This window comes from Streptopelia decaocto, assembly GCF_964273445.1.
Source record: "Streptopelia decaocto genome assembly, chromosome: 6".
Lineage (NCBI taxonomy): Eukaryota > Metazoa > Chordata > Aves > Columbiformes > Columbidae > Streptopelia > Streptopelia decaocto.
The window spans coordinates 42,649,755-42,673,082 of NC_138660.1; the positions used below are offsets into that span (position 1 = coordinate 42,649,755).

Here is a 23,328-nt window from a genome sequence, read left to right on the forward strand (position 1 = left end):
TAAAGATGCCTGGTTCTACAAGTGCAAAGTGTTGCAAGTTTAGGACCAAAGGTTCAGTGCAGAGTTTCTGGAACTCATGAAAATACACATGCTCTCTATTTTAAGCCCACATAGAGCCCTGGATTTTGTCCTGATGAATTTATTGACCTATTGCTTAGATATCCAGGCAGAAGAAGACCTCAGCTTCGACCAGCCACCTAAGACTGAATCCTGAATCCTGAATCTCTTCCTCACCTCTCTGGGAGGTAGACTTCAATATCACTTCAAGATCTCTGCAGTCAGATTAGGAATGGCAGATAACAGGGTGTTGGTTAGGAGCATCCTCCTAACTCAGCTTTCTGTTATGAAATACATCGTATTAAACAGCATAATAACATGGTCCCACCAGTGGTCCCACACCCATTGCAGAAGGACATCCTGCCTTCAGAGGTACAGAGATTAAAAAAGCAAAAAGAAAAAAACTAAGGTCACTAAAGAGATCCAAGTGCAAGATATCTCACTGAATATATTCAACCATGTAGCCAAGGATCAAGGAAGAGCCTGGCCTGTTTCACAGCTCTGGAGAACCATTTGTGCTACTTAAAAATTAAATCTCAGTCACTGGTCTAGCAAAACCACTTTTCTCTTTATAAGCCTGAGCTTTTTTAAGTGATCAGTTCCAAATTCTTACAGTAGGAGATACCCATTTTGTTACTATATATTCTTACTTGAGTTGATTGGAAAGCCTGTATCATTCTATAAATTTGTGTGTGCACATAGAAATACATGAAAATGTGTAAGCTGATGGCACCTTGAATCTTTATTTATAGTGCAACTATCAGCTGGAAACGGCTGTAGAATTCAAACTCTTTGGCAGATTGCAAAGTATTTTTCTCAGGTTCTCTCCCCTTTTTTCTTCTCCTCTATTCTCTACTCTGTAGCCTTTTATCTGAGCCTAAGATAGCATTTTTCAAACCTATGTGTAAATACTCATTTCCATACATGCTCTTTCTAAAACTATGTGAAGTTGGGTTGGGGAAAAGGCAGAGAAATAACACAACAGGTTTTGTTTATGGAGTTCTGAGGGTAGACTCCTTAGAAACAGGGAGAGGCAGTAGGGATAACCTTCCAAAATTACAAAAATATTGGTTTGGGACAGTGACTGTCACTATCCCATATAAAAGGTTCTGAAAGCACAGAGAAAGCACAGAGAAATCAGACATATATAAGTGCTGCTTTCCTATGAGCTTAACTGTTTGTGGCCTCATGTCAATTAATAACTTTGTTTAACAAGCTCTTTTTAGGACTGTGGCATTTCTCAATGTTGAGTAATTATAAGCTGCATGAAACACTTCTTGAAAGAGATCTAGTGCTTTGGTAGCTGAAGCAGAGGTTCTCTGTCAGCTGAAAATAATCAGTGAAACTCTCTTAGTTCCAGCCCCTCAGCAGATCTCCTCTGTGGAAGAAATTCAAACTTAATAGGTATTATAAATAATTCTGATAAATCTTGCAGAATTTTCTCCATTAGTACCTGCCACTTGGCTCAAGGCAGTGGAAGAAGGATATTTAGAGTCAAACAGGAAATAAATACAACCTGATAATTCAGTCATGACAGCTGTTCCGTTCCTTGTAAACACAGCTCTTTATTCATGCTGAGAAGAAAATAAGTCAAATAAAATCTAGATGGAAATTACAAGATTTAAAAAAATACACGTATTCCAAAGCCAAATTAAAAAAATAAGCTTCTTGTGGACAACATTTTTAAGTTGTTTTGGATAAAATCAGAATATTTTATTCTGGTTAGGGTCTTATTACATACCCCTGTGCTTTCTTGCACTCTCTTCTAGCCATCAGTATAGGTTTAGTGGCTTCTCTTTATTTTCAGTGAGAATGAAAGTCAATGAAGGTTCCACCTTTTATGTTTGTTGTATTATTTAATTTTCACAAGCCATAGTTTAGTACCAGTGTTGCAAGGCTCTAAGCTAGCGCTACATCAGCTCCTGCTGTGCGTCTTACTGCAGGAATCTGTTGCTTGACATTACAGGACAATTCGCATTCAGTTCCCATCCGTAGTGTACAACATCTAGCTGACTTTGTGAATGACAGGGTTCCACTGACTGTAAGGCTCTGGTTATGGAAGAAATTGTGCTGATTCAGACACTGTTATCCATCCAGTGTGACCAGCAGAGATGGTCACACCAGCAAATCTCTTTGTAGGTGCAAGGGCTGCGAAAGTTAAATTCTCTTACATCACAGAGATGTAGATATTTGTTAACATTTTTTAAAGCATATATTCCTAATCTCTCTACCTGAAAAAACATAGTATTTTTTTCATTTATGCATGGAGGTAACTAATTGTTTCATTCACAGAACAGTGGGGCATTTGGTCAATTTATTTTGAATGGTCTAGACAATATTTCTCCTGAAAATCAGCTTTTTAAAAAAAATCTGGGAATATTAAAGAAAATAATCAGCTTAATGATACAAGGATAAACCAAATGGAATGGGATGTCCATTTGATAATTATTTGCCAGATGAAAAATATGGTCTATATGTTTCCCCTCTGATCTGATGTAGCTGAGGAGACATTGGAAGTAGCAATTCTTTATGCATGAAGTTAAATTATTATCTTGAATATTCAGTCAAGTTTGCTGTGAGGGTGCATTGCTGTCCTCTGTAGCAAACCCATGGTTAAATGTACTTAGCCTGAAGTTGCTTAGTCAGCAATGAATGGACCATTTGGATTAAATCATTCAGTTCATCCATTAAGGGAATCTACAAATGATACTTCTGTAAAAGCTGCTATTGAGAAAAAGCTTATTGTGTTGAGATTAATTCAGTACATTCCACCCTTATAAAAGCTTAAAATAAGCCTTTAAAGTCTTTTGTACTAAGCCAAATTTTTTTTTCTGAGAGGGTGGCTTACAACAGCATCGAAGTTATATAAAAAATACACTTTAAATCACTAAAAATCTCTTAAATTCTGACTAAAACTCTTCAGTTCAGTTAGAATATTTAATAAATGGCCTGCAACCCTTTTATGAAGTTATCGCATATTTCCATGTCAAAGTTGTTGATATTAATTTATTTATGAGTCATACCCTGAGACAGTCTCTGGACCTTTAAGAATACCACATTAAAGCAATTGAATTAAAAAAGGAAAATATATTAGTTCACAGCTGTACTCCCGAAAAATTATATTTTTAAATTGTGAATATCCTGGCCTGAATCTTAAAGATTACATGGAATCACAGAATGTTAGGGATTGGAAGGGACCTCAAAAGATCATCCAGTCCACTCTCCCTGCCGGAGCAGGAACACCCAGATGAAGTTACACAGGAAGGCATCCAGGCGGGTTTTGAATGTCTCCAGAGAAGGAGACTCCACAGCCTCCCTGGGCAGCCTGTTCCAGTGTCTGTTACCCTCACTGAGAAGAAGTTTCTTCTCATATTTAAGTGGAACCTCCTGTGTTCCAGTTTGTACCCATTGTCCCTTGTGTTATCATTCGTTGTCACCAAGAAGAGCCTGGCTCCATCCTCCTGACACTCACCCTTTACATATTTATAAACTTTAATAAGGTCACCCCTCAGTCTCGTCCAATCTAAAGAGACCCAGCTCCTTCAGCCTTTCCTCATAAGGGAGATGCTCCCCTCCCTTCATCATCTTTGTGGCTCTGCGCTGGACTCTCTCCAACAGTTCCCTACTAATCACACCCCTTTCAATAGACCCCAGGATCCCAACTGGCCTTCCTGGCCACAAGGCCACAGTGCTGGCTCATGATCATCCTGCTGTCCACCAGGACCCCCAGGTCCCTTTCCCCTACACTGCTCTCCCACAGGTCATTCCCCAACTTATACTGGAACCTGGGGTTGTTCCTGCCAAGATGCAAGACACTGCACTTTCCCTTGTTATATTTCATTATTTTTTTTCCCTGCCCAACTCTCCAGCCTGTCCAGGTCTCACTGGATGGCAGCACAGCCTTCTGGTGTGTCAGCCACTCCTCCCAGTTTGGTGTCATCAGCAAACTTGCTGACAGTGCACTCTATTCCCTCATAGAAGTCACTGATGGATATATTGAATAGTACTGGTCCCGGTACCAACCCTTGAGGGACTCCACTAGAATCTGCCCCATGGACCATGACTCTCTGGCTTCTTTCCTTCAGCCAGTTCACAGTCCACCTCACTACCTGATCGTCCAAACCACATTTCCTTAGTTTAGCAGCGAGGATGCTGTCAGAGACTGTGTCAAATGCTTTACTGAGATCAAGACAGAACACATCCCCATCATAAAAAGCTATGAGGTTGTTTAAGCATGACTTGCTCTTGGTGGAGCTATGCTGACTGCCTCTAGTGATCCTCTTATCCTTGATGTGCCTTGAGATGGCACCAAGGATGAGTTGTTCCATCACCTTTCCATGGATAGAGGTGAGGCTGACTAGTCTACAGTTACCCGGGTCCTCCTTGCCCTTTTTGAAGACTGGAGTGACCTTTGCTTTCCTCCAGTCCTCAGGCACCTCTCCCATTTCCCAAGACTTGGCAAAGATGATGGAGACCAGCCTAGCAATGACTTCAGCCAGCTCCCTCAGCACCCGCAGGTGCATCCCATCCAGACCCATGGATTTATGGATGTCCAGATTGCTTAATTGCTCCCTAACCCAGTCCTCATCAACCAAGATAAACTCCTCCATTGTCCTGACTTCCTCTGGGGCCTCAGGGGTACAGGGCTCCTCAGGACAGCCTCTGGCAGTGACATTGTTGTAGGCCTGTGGTATGTACATCTGTATTTCTGAATAGGCAGTACATAACCAACAAGTGAATGTTTCCAGTAGTGAAGGTCCTTACTCCATTTTTATCTACTATTGTAATAACTGTATTTCATCCAGAGTCTTTAACATATATTGTAATTAATTGGTAGTTCTTAATATGAGGACAATTCTTCTGAGAATGTGCTAAATTTTAAGTTTTACCAACAACATGTTGGTAAATTCATTATTTCGTTTAGAAAGACCTTTATGTACTAAAAATGCACCTCAATATTTTTTGCAGTTTGTTTATCCTCAGTGGGAGTCAAGAGAATTTTTTAGTAGATGTTAGTACAAATTGTAGTGGACTACAGAGGATTAAAATATTATGTGATCAGAATGATTCATGCTCATTCAGGAAGACAGGGAGACACTAGCCTACTAATAATTCATAAAAATCTGAATTGGCTATGTGGACTAAAAATTGTCTTCTGCATTCTAGACCTAGAAGAGGATTTAGATCAATTCACTCTTACGAGATTGATAATTAGCTTGATTAATTCACTAAATGGTAAAGAGCTAATACCTCCTTCTCAGTCCCTCCTCTGGAAATCTTCCACCATTTCTCTTTGGCAGCATGACTGATCAGCACTGACTGATTTATTTTTTTTCCCCAAAGCCACTATCTAATTTTTTAAAATTTTCTTTTCTTTCTTTCTTCTCCTCCATATTACATCTGATATATTCCTAAGGAAAAAGAAATATTCTTCTGATTAGTCCATTGCTATATTTAAAATTCTGATTAAATGAAAAAAGTGCTAGAAATTATCACTACTTGAATTTTGAAAAATTATTCTTGGCAAAAAACACAGTGCTGTGACAAGAAGATCAGGTTATTAGTTACTATGTCTGCAATATTAATTGATTGCTAAGTTGAAATGCTATGGGTGATATCTCAATTATTCCCATAACTGTCAATAGGAGTTCCCCTCATGGAACAAACAGAATTAAATAAGCCAAGCCTCCACTACTCCTGCCCACGTGTATCCCTTCCTTGTATTGCCTTGACTTAATGGGCTAATGATTTATGAGCAAAATAAATGTATGTAATGCTGAAATTCTGACTTCGTGTTGAAAGACAGTACTTTTTGTGGCACATTTTGTTAAGAGCTTTTTTGTTTGTTTGTTTATTAGCATTTTTAGGTGTTGCTTAGCTTTAGGGAAGAAAAAATTAAAGTATGTGCCTTGGTATATCAGCATTTATTTAACTCAACTACGATATTGCAGTTCATGCCTCCCAGTTGAATAGGTTTGATATCAGTAGGGTTTTACTTCAAGGCTTTGCAGAATACTTCTGTAGCTTTAAAATAGAAAGTAAATGCCTACCATCTCTGATCTTCAGTGTGGTTGGTTTGGAGGATGAGCCTATGGATCTTGCAGTCATTCCGCTCCAAATATTTCCTAAGCCAGAGGTCCTAGCCTTTTGTTTGACAGCTACGATCACTTGTGATTTTGCTAATTAGTTTATCCAGTGGCATTTTTGAGCCTATGTAAAAGTTTACATATTTCAAAATATTGCAAAATCATATTAGAATTTATAAATTAAATTTTGCAATTTACAATTACAAATGACATTGCAAAATCTTGCAAAAATTGCTGTAGTATTTGGTAGGAAGTTCAGTGGTTTAACTGTATTTGTCTTTGTTTTGACCCTGTCTTCTGATACTATTATACTATTTCACCTTTTCCCCTCTTTTTTTTTTTTTTCCCCATTTAACTGCATCCTGAATAATCATTTACAATAATTTACCTATTCACTTGTCATTCATAAAGTGGTAAGTTAGAGTCAACAGTAGAATTACTGAATGCACAATTAATAAATATGTTTGCCATTTGCCTAGGCAATAATAACTTTAATCAAAAACCGAACACAGTCACTTCCTATTGATTCACTGATTTAACTTTTGAAAATTGACAGTTCTAAGCAGATATAAATTAAAATAGCAGTAATATAAACAGTCAGGAATAAAGATGTTCTGGATATACAGTTCAGACTGTTATGTTTTTTACCAGTGATTATAACCAATGTTGTATTGTAGAATTTATTCGAAGAAGTGGTGATGTCATAATGCTTGGTGATTGCATCAGAGTGACATTATAATACGTGTGCTCAAAGACTCAACCTTTGTTGCAGTTGAGTTCTGGGCAACCAAAGTAGTAACAGCAAGAAGGACAGGCAGGCAGGGGCTCCATGCTTTACGTGCTGCTTTCCCTGTGGTGATGCACATCAACAGACTTGGGGCCAGCAAACAAGCTGCAAAATGGATCGACCCAAAAACCACAAGATCCATGTAAAAATATGTAGTGATGGCAAATCAAAAACTGGTTCTCATTGGGTGAAAGAGAAAATTTCAGTTATTATTGTAATGTAAGTGCTAAAGTACTGTTAGTTCTTCTGGTTAATGTCTACGAGTTTCTGATACAATTGTCGAAGATTATTTTTGTTACTTTTAGTGAAATTGACATATATATCTGTGTGTGTGTGTTTTGTAAATAGCAAAAATATTACTGATAAAAACAACTTGATGTTTTTATGTCTAAACATACAATTTTACTTCATTTTGGTTATCTTAAAGAAGTGTTTTCACAATCAGTGAGTAAAAGGTAAACTATTGGATGTATTTCACAGAATCCCAATATTGTACTTGTATACATATACATATCCACACCCATGTAAATATAATGGAAATACTATACTTTATAATCAAGGTATAAATAGATGAATAAAAGTTGGCAAAAGTTGCAAACTATGAAATGAGGGTAATATTGGATTCTAAGAAATTGTGATAATTAAACATAATTTGTATGGTGCAATACGTGGCCTCATTTATTTTCCTTCCTAAATAAAATTACCATCAAATTATATATCTATCTAACCATCCATTTATTCAGATATGTAAACCCATATAAGAACTCTTTCTCTGTAATTACAGAAGAATGGCAGTCGTTAGTGAATTTATTCAAAGGCTGTTTCTAGCAATACATATGCCATGAGTAATTTTCCCTGATATAAATCTCATCCTTCAAAAGATCAAGAAAGTGTGGAAAATAAACAGTTATGAGCTGAATGACTAGCCCTTGTTTCTTCTCCTTAACTGTTGTTTCTGTTAGGCTTCTGAAAGAGAATAATTCTTTTTGAGGAGTTACTAAGTTTATGTCTTGAGGGATCTCCAAGATCTTGTACTTAAAAAGAATTGTGCTTACACTGTAATTCTGTGTTGCAGAAGTATTTAAGTAGGAACCAGAGAAACTGAAACTCTCTCTCTCTCATGACATGTTGTTCAGTCACCTCTCATCAGAGAGCAGTGGACTCATGAAAATTACCAGTTAAATGCTTTTTCTGAAGTACGGTTTTCTCTGTGAACGTAAAGTGACTCCTGTTAATGTCATTTACAGACTAAATAGTCCTCCTATTTAACAGATGAATGGTTAAAAAGATCAGGGAAACTGCAGTGTGTCTTGCTGGCCTTAATTTGTCCTCCAGCAGCACATATCTGGCAGACCTCAGGACCTGGTCCCAAATTCAGATCTGCACCAGACTATAGCAAACTGCTGGAGAGCTCTGCTTCATGCTGCATGGGTGATGTGGAACATCCCTGCTGAGGCAGCCTAATGCCATTTAATGTTTTTATTGCACTGGAATAACATGATGCGCATGTAAACAGGGTGTTGTTTGTTAAAATGCGTTCGCCGTGGCATTGCTGTGTCATGTCATTTACTTTGCATGTGAGTATTGGAACATATTTGTACCATTTTTGAGGAGAGATCAGATGAACCACTGGTGTTCTCAAATATAGGAACAATCCCTCTTTCTATAGACATTTCTGGTTTAGATGTCTCCTCAGGATTTTATAACTTGTTGATTACACTTCACTGCACCATAGCTGGGACATCTTAATAGAAAAATCTTCTCTTTCCTTTTCTTGAATATCTTCCATTTGAGTATCCTTTATCTTCTGGAGCATGAACAGTGGGGGAGAGAGATGATTTCTGCTGTGCCCAGCTTCCCAGCAGCCTCAATGTGTCTACTAGAGAAGATGTTTAGTGATGTGCTGAGTCAATTTATAGTCAACCCCTGCTCCTGTCAACTAAGTTTTCTTAGCTATTCACCTGTCCATACTCCTTTTGCTTCAGTCTGTCTTCTTCTTGGTTAACTCGTAGTAATCTTTTTGTAGGAAGCTTTTGGACACTGAGGATGAGCTTTCTGACATTCAGTCAGATTCGGTCCCGCTGGAAGTGCGGGACTGGTTAGCTTCTACGTTCACAAGGGAAATGGGAATAGTGAAGAGAAGACCTGAAGAAAAGCCAAAATTCCGAAGCATCGTGCATGCTGTACAGGCTGGGATATTTGTAGAAAGGTGAGAGCTTTATTTTTGAATTACAGCAAGTATTGCATTTAACTACGGCATCTGTTGTTGAAGATCCCTTAAGTGGTGGGATCAGCCTGAAGCAAATCTTTGAGCCAGAACTTAGGTTTCAGAAATCCAGATGAAACCTTTAAATTTGTAATTAAATCTCACAGACTTTGGAAAATTCTGGAAATGGACTCTATGGCTTTGAAACTTCTACACAAAGATGTGTATGCAATAACATAAAGGAGTAATATACCAGCAGAGGGGCTTTTCTCAGAAGTTCATAAAAAGATTTATGTCATCTATGGGATCAGACCCCCACATAGCTTAGTGTTATTTCACAAACTGTGAAAGATGAATTAAAAAAAGATAAATTGTTCCAGTGTTGTTTAAAGGAGTGCTATTCCTTAATATTTTATTTATTCTTTTAGGATGTACCGAAGAACTTCTAGCATGGTTGGTTTGGCTTACCCAGCAGAAGTGATACTAACATTTAAGGTGAAATAAGCTTAATCATTGTGGAATTTGAATGTATTTGTACTTAAGTTTAGTGAATTTTAGGGTGAAATAAATATATTTTGCTACTGAACATAACTTAGCCATAGTTAGTACTACAAACTGAGCGCACAGAACAGATAAATTAATAGTTAAAAATTAACAAATAGCGTATGATTCTGTTTATTGTTTCACTGATTAGTTATGATTTCATTTAGATGTTGTTAGAGCAATAGGATGAAATTCGTGCAGAAATTTTTATAGAAATGTGAGACATGGTTTTATCCACTCTCAGTGGTATGGTAATCAGTGTCTCAGACAGCAGCATTTATTTCCTTTTTAGGGAAGAAAAAGGAGAAGTAGTATTGGGATAGAGCTAACAAAAGAAGCTGCAGCTTATGGAACAAGTACAGTATTTGATGTGAATTTAAGGCATTACTATCATTCACCCAAAGGGCAATCTTTTATAGTAGCGAAGTTCCTATGGCTATGTATGCAATTAAAAAATGGTGTTTCTTGAGAATGTCGTACCTCACCTTTTCCCCTGAAAGTCAAACAGTCTTATATTATTCTCTAATTGCCATATGGCTATAAGTGTTAATGGCATTGCATAGTAACCTATTTAAAGCACAGGTATTCACATTAGATCCATTAAGTACTATAGACAATTTGTATGCAGAAAGTTAAATTTGAAAGATTAAGGCCTTTGATTTGAAGCATACGAAGTTGTATAGGTCATGTTACAAGTATTTTATTCATAACTGGCACAACTATTTTCATCCTTAGTATTGAAATAGTCATTAATGTGTTATCTACAGTAGGAGTTTGAAGGAGTTAGACAATAAAAAAACCCAAACTTTCCCCCTTCACTCCAAAAAAAAATGCAAAATATCTTTTTTCAGTGATAAACTGGAAACCTACTTGAACAGATGAAAATTTTATGTGTTGTTTTTTGTTTGTTTGTTTTGTTTTGTTTTTCCCTTCTTTTTTCCCCTCATCTACAGGATGTTGATAAATGGTCTTTTGATGTATTTGCCCTAAATGAAGCAAGTGGAGGGCACAGTCTGAAATTTATGATGTATGAGCTGTTTACCCGATATGACCTTTTGAGCCGTTTCAAGGTCAGAAACTAGCACAAATAAAAATATGTATGCAAACATAAGTATGTCAAATTTAAATATGAGGAAGACAGGATATGTTTGAAATGCTTTTTTACTGTACAACGCAATGCAGAATTTCAAATAATATGGCAAAGCAAACATTGTAATATGCCAATAGTTCTACCAAATGGAACTTTACCCAGAGCATGCAAATTTTTTTTGCAACCCAAAAAATGGAAATCTATGTAGACCCATGTCAAGTCAGTTTGGGATGGGATGTTGCTAGTGAGCAGCTAAATGCTGTAAGCACTAAATAAACCAGTTTTGTATGCAGCCTATTTACTCATTGGTATTGAATCAGCATCCCAGCTTCATGGAACAAAGATTCCAAATAAGGCAGAAAACTGTAGTTGGTCCTAAGTACTTTTTTCATGGTCTAGATCATAGTATGTTGCCCATCACTGTGCAGGGGTTTCAGCTGAACGTTCCTCTCCCAAATGACTTCGGGAATATATAAAGAAAAGGCTGCTTTTCTATGGTGTTTTCAGGGTGTTTCAGTACCAAAACTCCATGCTCCTTTCAAAGAGGCTGCTTCACCCTGTAGTTGGTTTGAATATTTTAATTGTAACCAATAACCTAGACTTGGCTTTTCCCATGAAGGTTTTCCCTTTAAGCTCTGGGTACTTCAAGTCAGGACCACAACAGTGCTACTATTAGTAGCAGAGTCAGAAAGTACACAATGTTACTCAGTGGGCTTAAGCCCATTCTCAGTCCCACTGTTTAGCTTGCAGGCCTTCTAAATAATAATAAAAAAATCTTAGGGAAAATGTCATTTCATTATATGGGAAAATAAAGGGGACTCGATAGTACCTGTGCTTCATACATTGTCTGGAGGAAAATAAGGAAGCCATGCTGTCAGATTCAAGGAAGCCTTGTCTCAGGCAAGGTAAAACTGATGAAGAAAAGGAGATAATCCTATTGTTAGAGTCCTATCTGTCATGCATTTATTATATAAGCAATCTATGCATTCTTGATACAGACAGATAGACATCTTGAAAACTATTTGGTCAGTAGCTCAGCAGTCTCTTCTATACTAACCACATGCTGTGCATGATGTGTGTAGGGGGATATAATGTCTACAAGACTTGAGTGAACACTCCCTGATGCATGTAAACTATTAGAATTTTACACTTAAAATTTTTCTTTGGATGTTTGTTAGCTAAATTTTATTGTATATTTACTTGTTGTTTATTTGTTGCATGAATAAATTTGTTGCTGTTATAGGAGAAAAGCATTTATTTTAATTTTTGCTTCTCCCTAGATTCCTGTTCCCAATCTTATTGCATTTGCTGAAGCTCTTGAAGTTGGTTACAGCAAATACAAAAATCCGTATCACAATTTGATCCATGCAGCCGACGTTACTCAAACCGTGCATTGCATAATGATTCACACTGGTATCATGGTAAGAAATACTGCAAAGTTCAATTTACTTTTCAGACTCTGCTGTTTTGGATAAATGTGTATGTGTGTCTTAAGGAAAAAGCTCTCTTAAAAACTGTGCAGAGAGAGATTCCAAACTATGGTTCATTACTACTCATTATGTGATTTTAGCAGCTCTTCCAGACTGGTACTCTCCTGATGTTGAGGAAAAAGGAGAAATAAAATCCTCCTTAAATCCTTTTTGTCTTTCATTGCCTGGGCTTGGGCATTATGTATCATACTGAAAGAGAGAAATTTGCAAGAGTGGGCAGATGAGAATTTTTCACTTCTACATCAGAGCTTGGGAGGTGTGATCAGGCAAGGAAACTTTAGTATCTGCTGAGGTCCTGGCCATTCAAAGATTTGCTGAATTTGTGCAGGCTTACTCAAATACTCTGCAGCTGCTTTTTCTTTCAGTTTATAGACTTCTTTAGAACTGCTCTTGTATACTGTATGTGCCTATAGTAGACAGGAGATTGCATTAGCAGTATCCCGATATTTAGAATTTGCTTTGGGTCTGTGCAAGCATTTTTACTCTCAGTGCTTAGATTTAATACCAGCAGTGCGAGTCACCTTACTGTCAGCTTGCTAGACAAAAATGAATACTGACTGAAAGAAAACAGACATCTCCGTCAATGGCCTTTTGATGATTTCTCTTCACTACGAATGCACTTGTTTAAAAAAAATGTGGGAACTTGATAGTGTCTGATTTCTGTTTGCAGAGCCATGAAACAATTCTATAAGACTTCTGGAAAGGAAAATTTTGGGGCTGACTATAGATGTTTGTGCTCCAACATAAACAGAGTAAATATCAATCATTTGCTTATATTAAGCCTTTTCTCACCGAAAGTTTGCCTTTGGCTTCAGTGGAGGCAAAACCAAGTTCCTAGGCATTGCCGGTTTTGATTCTACTGTTTGAAGTAGGTGTTTTGCTTCTAAGCATCAAGTTTTTAAAGCTACATTTTAACATGAGTACGACTTGCAGAGTGAAGCCTGAAATCTTCACCAGCCGAGATTACTTTTCACATTGAGAAGTTTTCTTGAGAAAGGACTTCTATACCAGACTGAAGCATAGGCTAGACAGCTCTTGCCAAGATGACTCCAAACCAGAGTTGTTGTATACAATATTCACCTATCAAAATAATATTTTAATAAAAGAAAAAGCCTGAAGAGATTACATCATGGTTCCTATCCTACCTTTGTCTTCTACTGTGAGGTTAACTGCAAGAGTTAAGTGATGTGAGACTTGTCTTTGTTGCAGGTATACACCTGGATTGGCAGCTTGACAGGGAGGAAAACTCCTTTGTTGTATTATACATTATAAACATGCCTTTGGCCCATTGTAACTGTGCCCCTCCATCCTTCAAAAAAACCCAATAACATCCGGATTTTCTTTGTGATGCCAGGGCAAGTTTCCAACTTCTAGATCTATCCTGGTCCATTTGGGATCTTTAGCCTTTGATTAAATAACTTTGCAGCACACTTTTTGTGTCTCTGAACGCTCAATGAATGAACCTGTTACGTATTTGAATATCTCTTTCTGCCAGCTGCACATGAGAATGACAGAGGTCTCTCCAGCTCAAGTTTTACCACATTAGCATCTTAACCTTGTAACTGCACTTTGTGATTTGGACTTTTCCGAAAAGCTTAGACTTCATTGCTGTTACTTTGTTGTAAAACCTCATTCATGTTGCAATGCTGCTACAAAATATTCCTGTAAAATTAGGCCAGGTTTTAAATACACACATTTGAATTGCTGAATTATGATATTGGAAACTTCTTGGAAAGATATCTAAGTAGGGCAACCCGTTAGTCAAGAGTGCCTCAAACAGCTGTAGCTTGCCAGGCAGAAGGACATTTATAGAGGTCAGTGTTTGAAAGAGGGCCTGGTGATTCTGCAGCTTGCTAAGTATTTCTATCCCAGATGTCATTTGCAGTTTGCGAACACATCAGTATGATGCAAATGTTCTATTTAACTTGTTGGGTTTTTTTACTGTTGCCTGGTTAACCCTACAGAACCCTACTTGGTAACAATTTGAAGTTTACTTGTCAAGCTAATAGTTTTTGGAGTATATCCATTGTAATGCCTCTTTTAACTCTGTCTTCTGACAAATACCTGGATTGGAGTAGATTTCATGCAATTCTATATCAAATTCCTTGGCGTTTTTTGCAGGTTGGCTCACAATTTGCAGTTTTTGTGCTTCCATTGTATCTTAAGGAACTGACACTGACTCCCAAATCTTGCAAAGAATTGCTGTCTTCCTTGTTCACTTCTGAAAGACAAAGAGAAGCAAATGTTTCAAAAAAACGGGTTTTAGAAAATCGTTTTCACAATTCCTGTTGTTGAGGTCATACATTTTGTATCTTTTATAGGCACCCGGAAAACAGCCAAAAAAATTGGCTGTTCAGAGTTCATTTTTCTCCACAAGCCTTTGGAGAGATTCCACTGAAGAATAACACATATTCAGAGTTGCAGTTAAAGAAATAAAATTATCATTGTATTTTCCAAGAGCTACTCTCTATCTTAAGAAACAAGATCCAGCCACCTCAGATCAATGTGTTAGAAAGTTAGATATCACAGATGGCACACAATCTATTAACCTTCCCAAGAGATTAAATCCCAGATGATATGATTTAAATATATTACTCAAGCTTGCATTTATGAAGTCTTCATCTTTATAAAGATTTGAGAATCCAAGTCTCAGGGAATATATCTTGTAAAGAACTTTTGAGTCATCGATCATCTTCCCACCATGCCTTTTCTCCTCCCACATACCTGTATTGCTCAAACTAAAGGAAAAAGTGTCTTTACTGTCAATAAGTGCACTGTGAGACTCCCTTTCTTACTCATTTTTTAATCCATCATTGTCTAAAAAATAGTTTGAACCAGAGCTCATGTGAAGTTGTAATGTATCTATTTAATTATAAGCAATCTGTAACACTGGAAAACGTCTCTCAACAGAAGAGATCTTTTCCAATAGGTGTTACGCCTGCATTGTATCTATCTTCAGGAGGAAAGCAGGTTCCAGCTCTTCACAGTCTTGCAGACCTACAGATACCTGCTTTTCCCTCTCCTTTTGAGAAAAACACTTGTTAACTTTCTCCTCCTTCCTTAGAAATCCTTTAGCTAAAGTAGTCCTCCAATTCTCTAACTTCAATACTGATCTGAATTTTGGCTGTACAGATATGGTCTCTAGAACCCTTGCTCTCACATAGAACTGTATGAAGTGTCTGTGTAGCCCCTACATATTGTTTACATGGAATGCTCCTCTACTTATAAATGCATTGTCTAGCAACTGTTTTGGTGGCTAAAAAAGCTGATCTTTGAAAAGGCATCTTATAGAAGTTTGTTTAGCTTTACTGACTAATAATTTCTTGGTTTCTAGTCTATTTGATATGTTGCGAATATTGTGAAAGCCAGGACTGGTCACGGCCTGGTTTCTTGTGACACACAGTATGATGAAGGTCATAGTTTCCAATTTTAGAACTGCTCACAGTACATTCTCATTCCTCTGTTGTGACCTTTTAAAATCTATACTGCTTCACTAGCAGCCAGTACTTGTTGTTCCTCTGCAGTCTTATTTAGTTGCTGAATGACCTATTTCATTATTCTCACATTGCTTATGAATCTTGACTGTTTCCTTTCTTCTTCCTTGAAAGAAATGTTGCAATTGGCAGCTTAATACTACTTCTGGCACCTAATGCGCATTCATGCACATGTAGGTGCATATATGAGTCCATAAGTATGAGGTCATTCTTTGATCCTTTAGTACAGAAGCTTACTTCTACACTAAAAATATCTGAAATATGTGTGGAAATTGTTGACTGGCATTTGACTTAATCAGTCCTGTGACTGCGGGGGTTAATTATCAAGTAATTTTTCTGCCCCCAGTTTTAGATGGAGTAAATTTTCCCCCTAAGGATTGTTTATTATTCAAGAAATAGGACTTGAAAGATAAAATAATAAATGTGATTTTACAAACTGAGCAACACAGAACAGCCCCGGTTAGTGAGAGGTATAAACGTGCACAGAACTCTAAGATCTGAATTTTTTTGTATACATGACCTCTTTTACCTTTTGTTCTATGTAACAGTGTACTAGCTTTATGCACCCTTTTTTTGCATTAGTACAAAGTATGGTAAATTTTAGAACAGAAAAATCTCCCATGGGCCTAATTTTAGTGCTGCATACACTGATAAAATTGGTTATTGTTGATGTTCTACCTAGAAATTATTGTCAACTGTATAATATATCAGTCATTAAAAGAAAAAATATAACCTTAACTTCATATCAAGCTTTTAGATTAATATACCAAAATTTGGCACGTGCCATGTATGGGCTAGTAGTTTAGATACTTCCTACTCAAAACAGCTATGAAAAATACCATATAGTTATCTTAATAACTTCTTGTATTCTTTTGAATGCCAATATTTACTTTGCTAGTGGCTATAAAGATGTTAACTTGGTCTCAGAGAATAAGTGCAAGGAGTTACTTTGTTGTATAATACTGAAATCTGAAGGGTATATAGTTACCTGGAATAAGACACTTTTCCTAAGTTGAAGGTAATACAAAACATTTTGAGTACTGTAGTGTTTAATATGAATTAGGCTGTTATAGAAAATATGACTAAGATTTCTTTTTAATTTATCAGCACTGGTTCACAGAACTGGAAATTTTAGCAATGATCTTTGCAGCTGCCATCCATGATTATGAACATACTGGGACCACGAACAATTTTCATATTCAGACAAGGTAAGTGAAGTGGTCCTTAAAGCATCATATCTGGACTTTGCTATTCATTGGTCTGAGCTGTTTCATACCTCTCACTGACATAGCCAGGAAGTAGCCAGTTCATTCCTGATTTTACTGATTGTTTCCTTGACCTCTGTACTGTTAATGGGACTGCTCACATGAACAAAGACAGTGTGGAAAAGTAAAGAGTTAGCTCCATAGTGTTTGAAATCACAGACTCACAGAATGTTAGGGACTGGAAGGGTCTTCGAAAGATCATCTAGTCCAATCACCCTGCCGGAGCAGGAACACCTAGATCAAGTTATATATTTTGGAGCTGATACGTCAAGAGCGACTTGGAAAGCCCATCCTCCCTCTATTTGCTTGCTTAAATGCGGATATTTTTGACTCAAAAGTTTCTCCTACAGTGTCCCCAGAAAAATGCCAATTTCAGCAAGGTGTCTGTACTTGTTTCAGGTGCTACATTTTATTTCAACTTTTTTATTAAACTTACAGGGTCCTAGTACAGAGGGAGAAACCTTCAAGTACAGATTTAGAAATACCTACTACGAGTCCTCTCCTAGCATGTTTTGACAGCATCTGGAGTAGTTACGAAAATTAAATCTAGAAAGAAATCTGATTTGAGAGCAAGGCTGACTGTATTCTCATGCCAGTGCAGCGTATCATCCCAGCCTTTGTTCCAGAACAACAGCATATAACTCTCTCTCTTAAAATATTTTCAGCTTATCAAAGAAAATCACTGGCCAATCCGTTACTGATGAATGATAGACCTGATACTTAGCCTAATACAAAGCATCTTATCGTTCTCTCACACTAGACTATACTTAGGTTTTAGTATCTTCAGTTGAGAAGTCCACTTTACCCACTCTTGAAAAAACCATTTCAGCAAACTACTGACCTATTCTGACAAAAGAGCTCTGTGCTAGAAATATTACTATTTTGAACAAAAGCATACTTGCACTTGCCTATACAGATAATGTGTCCAACCATTACATTTAAATTAAATCCATAACATACCATTGCCCCAAGAGGCACCCTTCGATAATGAACAAATTCTAGATCTGCAGCTGAAAGACTCAATTATTTTCTCCCTCAGCATAGTCTGGCTAAAAATAAACTTCAGTTGTGAGTTCCAAGTTTATATTACTTTTCTATTTTTGCCCTTAATGTTTTGGTCTGAAGTATTGCAAAAGTGGAAAATGAATCAAGCTGTTAGACTTTGACTTTTACTTGGGCATATTTGCAAGCAGGTATTTGTTTTGTGATTGGAGCTCTTTCTTCCCTCCTAGTGGAATCTGGCCCTGATGTGGCACCCCAGGGCCATGAATCCAGGCTTCTTTTGCCTGAGAAAAGCTGATGAAATGGCTGTCACAGTCACAGCAAACCTTAGCACTGTTTAAAACTAACCATAAGTACCTATGTGGGTTAAAGTGTGCTTTGTAATCATGTGTGATTGGCAAATTATTTTAGTAGAGATATGGTTGCGAGCATATTCATTATTTAGGTAAGATTAGGTAAGATTGGAAATAAAATTTCCAATCCTATTTTAATTTTTTGGATTCCTGGTACCATAGTGTACACCTGGCTGGTTACACTGAATATATATTATTGCTCAACAGAAGAGGAGGTTGAATTTATCTTATTAATATCATAGTAAGCTGCGCTGCTAAATCATCACACCTTTCTTCTGGTACAGACTTTTCAGCTGACAAAATTGAAATACTGAGGAATAGTTTTGGCAGAACAGAAATGTAGCAGAGAGGGGACACCCAAGGTTGTTTAGCAAGTCAGATTGCATCTTGGGGAAACAAATCATCCAAGAATTAATGAAGTTTAAAGCTAAATATGAGAAAGCCATACTAGAGCAAAAGTTGTGAAAATCTGTATGTAATTTTAGTATTGTAAGTTAGTCATTAATTAAGAGGGAAAGGATACTGTCGAGAGAGCTAACATTATCATAACAGTCTGGCTTTAGGAAACACTTGAATGCAATAAAATTTCAGCATAGCATCTCTTCCATTCCTTTATTGTGAGGCTTGAGTTTTGGTTGTTTTTCTGAAAAAAAAAGATGGCATCCATTTAAAACATATGAAATTGAAGTTTTAAAATACTTTATGATTTACAACTCCTTCTGATTATGAGTGACATAGGCCAAAACGTCTCTCTCAGAACAGATGTAGCAACTTCTAAAACTCGTGCTATGTGTGGAGCCCCCTCTGTTGGTGGATGCATTGCATTTTAAATGGTTATATCACCTAAGAATACCCTTGAGAGGCCTATCTAGAGCATTTCTCGCACTCTACGATCCTACCTACAGTAAAGAACCTCAAAGATCTCACACATTTTTTTCACAGTTATAGCATATAAATAAACCACTACACATTTAAAAATATTACTTTCCCACAAGCAGTATAAGCAGTATATACAATGGTATAGTGATAATTTTTTATGCATTTGGGATGGAAACTTTATACAAAACTTTGATACAAAAGGAAAGAATAAACATAGTTTGATATACATAGTCAATAGTTCTCATAGAGAATACATATTCCTACCTTCCCCGGTGCCATCACCAGCATGCTACTGAAAATTCTGCCATTTTTTTTTAACACTAGGTCAGACGTTGCAATATTGTACAATGATCGTTCTGTTCTTGAAAATCATCATGTAAGTGCTGCTTATAGACTCATGCAAGAAGAAGAGATGAACATCCTGGCAAATTTAACCAAAGATGACTGGAGGTAAGACCTACTGTGACATTCAAACTTAATTCCAATATTTAAAAATAATAAAAAACAACCGGCCTTCCCTGCGGAGTCTATTTTAAGAGCTGAAGTTACAGGAAGAAACTTTGGTGCTGGAAGGAGTAATGGATATTTACAGCTTAGGGAAGGCTGCAGTGGTGTAAAGTACTGTGTGGGAGACTCCACAGAATTGTCCAAGTGAGGTTGTGCCTTTATGAGGCATGGTGTTGGACTGTGTGAACAGTGTCTCAAGTGAGAGAGCTCATCAGGAAAACCTCAGTTCTTCCCCCGTCCAGCCAAGTTACCTTTATCTGTCAGTGTGTTAAAACCTCGGTGTAGAGTCACATGCTGCTGCCAGCTTGAGCACCACAGCCTCTGGGATTTCTACTTTGTAACATAGCACAGCACAGTCACATCTTGGTAAAGCATTAAAAAATGAATTATCTGGAAAGTCCAAAAATAATAAAGGCCCAGAAGCACTACAGAAAGCTCTTGTCTTTTCTTCTTCTTCTTAATTTTTGTGTAATTCATTAAGAACATTTGACCAGCTGCCAGAATCAGGATCATAATTCATATGTCACAAGAAAAAAATGAACAGGTGTTAGGGATAAGACTTTCTCCATTATTAAAAAGAACACGTTACTTTTGTATATCTTTGATCAATACATATAACACTTAAAATACAACTCTTCTGTGTGTTTCTGTAAACATAGTTATTATTCAGAGATCCTTTTAAAGAGGTGGACTGTGAAGCATGAGAGAGAGGTTCTGACGCCAGGAAAGTCTACCACTGTGGGTCATGCCACCATGAATAATAAAGCTTTACTCTGCTTCATTTATATTTTCACAAAACTATAAATTTACGAAGGAATATGTGGTGTCAGATCAAATTTTGATATGGTGTATATTTACAGAATAAGAACTGTTTTACGTGGTAGTTTTGTGTTATTTGACTTAGCCATGTGATCAGAACACCTCTAAATAAAGCGTTTATTCAAGGTAAGTCTGCTGACCCTTTTGTTTTTCAAGTAATTATTTTTCTGTAGCTACTCTAAAACACTTAATATGAAAGTATTTTTATTTTTTTTTAATTTAATACAAAGTGAGAGTGAAAAAATATGCTTTTGCATTCTCATAAAAGATTCATTCTCTGAGGATACTGACTTAGGTTTAATTATCACAGAATTTTTGTTGTAAATTTAGTTCTGGAGAAAGATCTCTGGAAGTAATTGTAAACTTCGGCAATAGTTGTCATATACAGCTATATTTTCATTGCCACCATGAGTCAGCCTTGCTCTGCTTGGAACTATTTTGGGCCTGATAGTTTTGGGGCTGATAGGTCTCTGTGAGCCTTTTTTTGCTTGTCCTAGCTATTGAGTGTGGAGAAAGTGATTGTGCCAGTAGACAGCCATCAGAGCCTGGTATTCTGTCTTTTAAAACCATCATTGCAGCGAAGTAATGATTTCCAAATCTTCAAACTTATTGCTTAGAGTGTGTGTTTTTGGAAGTGGTGGTGTTTCTTGTTGTGTCCTACCAGAGAATGCTTCCAGGTAGAAAGAGGCAGATCTTCAGTTGAATTTCAGCTCAGGACTGGACCAAGGGTGGTTTGAAGACACTTATGTGCTTCCTTAGTCCTGGCTCCTTCATCAGTGGAGACCACCATAAATGAGTATAGTTTGGGAATCCCTGCAGCAACATGCAGCTGCTCCAGCTGACAGAAATCTGGCTGCCAGCTAGTACAGTGAATCCCAGTTGTTCACTTTAGTTATGTCACTGGGGAAAACTGTGATAGGATGGAAACTCCTGTGAAGGAAAATATTTCCCAATGGAAAGAGGAGCCCATGGTTTCCAGCTGTGTGATGTTTATATATGTTGTTCTGGTGGACTGCAACATAATGAAGGGAGGAGTGTGATAGAGTCTCTTCACATTTCTGAATCACACTCTTCTGTGCACAGATTGCTTGGTCTGATCTCCCCACAGTTCTTTCTTTTTTTTTTATATTATGGACCCTTTGCTCTAACTTCTGTTGCATTTCATTTCTCCGTGGTTTTGAAACCCGTGATAAACTACCACGTTCCTTTGGAAGCTGCTCAATCACAGACTAGGTGTGTTTGCACTTACTTTTCCATTTCCTCTCACTGTAACCTGATTTGGATTTCCTGAAGGATCTTATTTTAGTTTTGTGAACTTTGTGTACAGTGGTTGCACAGATCCAGTCCACTATTATATGCAGCCAGTTTGAAGTTGGTGAAATTTGGAAATCAGAGAAAGTAGAATTTGTGGTTTCTTGTTGAGGACATTCAGTACAATTTAGAAGAGATATGTGAACTAACAAGCAACTAAATTAGGACACTCAGTTCCATGTTTTGTCACTTAGCTAAGCAATTACAGTCTGTGCTTTCAAACAAAGCAGTAACTTCCAAAGTACCAGTCTGAGAACCTGCACAACCTGTCGAAGTTTGACACTTAACTGAGAGGATCAGTCATGGAAATGATGGTTTCCTGGTATTTTTGCCAATATAAAAAAATTCATGTTCTGTCATCAGATAGTGTTGTTCATTGGTGCAATGACAGATCTGTTAGCCACTTAAAAGAAACTCTTCAATTTTCTAATTATTACTAGAGTGAACTTCTTGGTTCTGTACTGGAATTCATGCTGTTAGACTAACAGTTTTGAAATTTGCACTGAATCAAATTGGCAGCAAATTGAAATGATAATTTGTTCAACTTTTTAATGTACTTCCTGGCACTGATTATTTTCTTGACTAATGTCAGATCTGTTTTCTTGAGTTGTAGCAGTTCAATTTAAAAAAAAAAAATAATAATACCCCAGCCTATTTAAACTGTGGTTCATCCAATTATTTCAGCAAGATGAAGCAAAATGACTGAGAATGACTTTATAGTATTACATTTTCTTTTCTACATGTTAACATTAATAAGATAAATGCACTAATAAACTGTCAGCTTCAGTTAAGGTTAAAACATAGGGTTTGGGTCTGAGCAGGGAAACACTGCCAACATTCTGATGAGGATGTCCTTTGTGGATAACACACGTGACATTCATAGTCTTTTCTCACCCTTTTCTCGATTCTGAAAATAAATTCCAGTCTTCCATATTGTCTTGTTTCTCTCACTTAGCTTCCCTAATAAACTAAAGAGGGATCACTTTTTGTCCCCCTTTCTCCTTTGGTTCACCAGGCTTTTCATGTTCTAGTTTCCCATGTGTTACATCAACTGCTATAGGTGGTCAGGTGTTATTAATGTCTCAAATGATTCCAGTTGTAAGGCAAATGTTGATATGTTACCTGATAATATACAAAAGACTAAAAACCAATATGCATTATATACAATGCACAGTGAGCAGATTTTCCTTCACAACTTCCTTTGGAAGTCTTCTGTCTGAGGAAAGCAGGATTGCTATAATTTGCAAGATGAATGTTATGTCTTCAGTTCCCAACTTGCTTTTGCTCATCTTAGCCTGTTCCTTCATTTTTTCATTAGTTTCCTGCTGACTAAATGTCTTTGTCATGGACAAATACAGGTAAAGTTGGTTTTTGTTTAGTGGTTGACTACTTTTCTGAGAAATTAATGTGTCATTCCTTATCTCTTTTTTATTACAGCA

General features: G+C 37.1%; 1 protein-coding gene across 1 annotated transcript in view; it reads left to right on the forward strand.

Moving 5' to 3' along the window:
• The window catches only part of PDE1A (phosphodiesterase 1A), a gene marked incomplete at its 5' end in the record, with an annotated part of 115,128 nt that overhangs the window by 61,060 nt on the left and 30,740 nt on the right, over positions 1–23,328 (forward strand). Inside the window, 6 exons of the mRNA XM_082057105.1 lie at positions 8,957–9,139; positions 9,565–9,631; positions 10,633–10,749; positions 12,050–12,190; positions 16,861–16,961; positions 19,577–19,702. Coding sequence (XP_081913231.1) covers positions 8,957–9,139; positions 9,565–9,631; positions 10,633–10,749; positions 12,050–12,190; positions 16,861–16,961; positions 19,577–19,702 — 735 coding nt within the window. The remainder of the gene's footprint in view (positions 1–8,956; positions 9,140–9,564; positions 9,632–10,632; positions 10,750–12,049; positions 12,191–16,860; positions 16,962–19,576; positions 19,703–23,328) is intronic.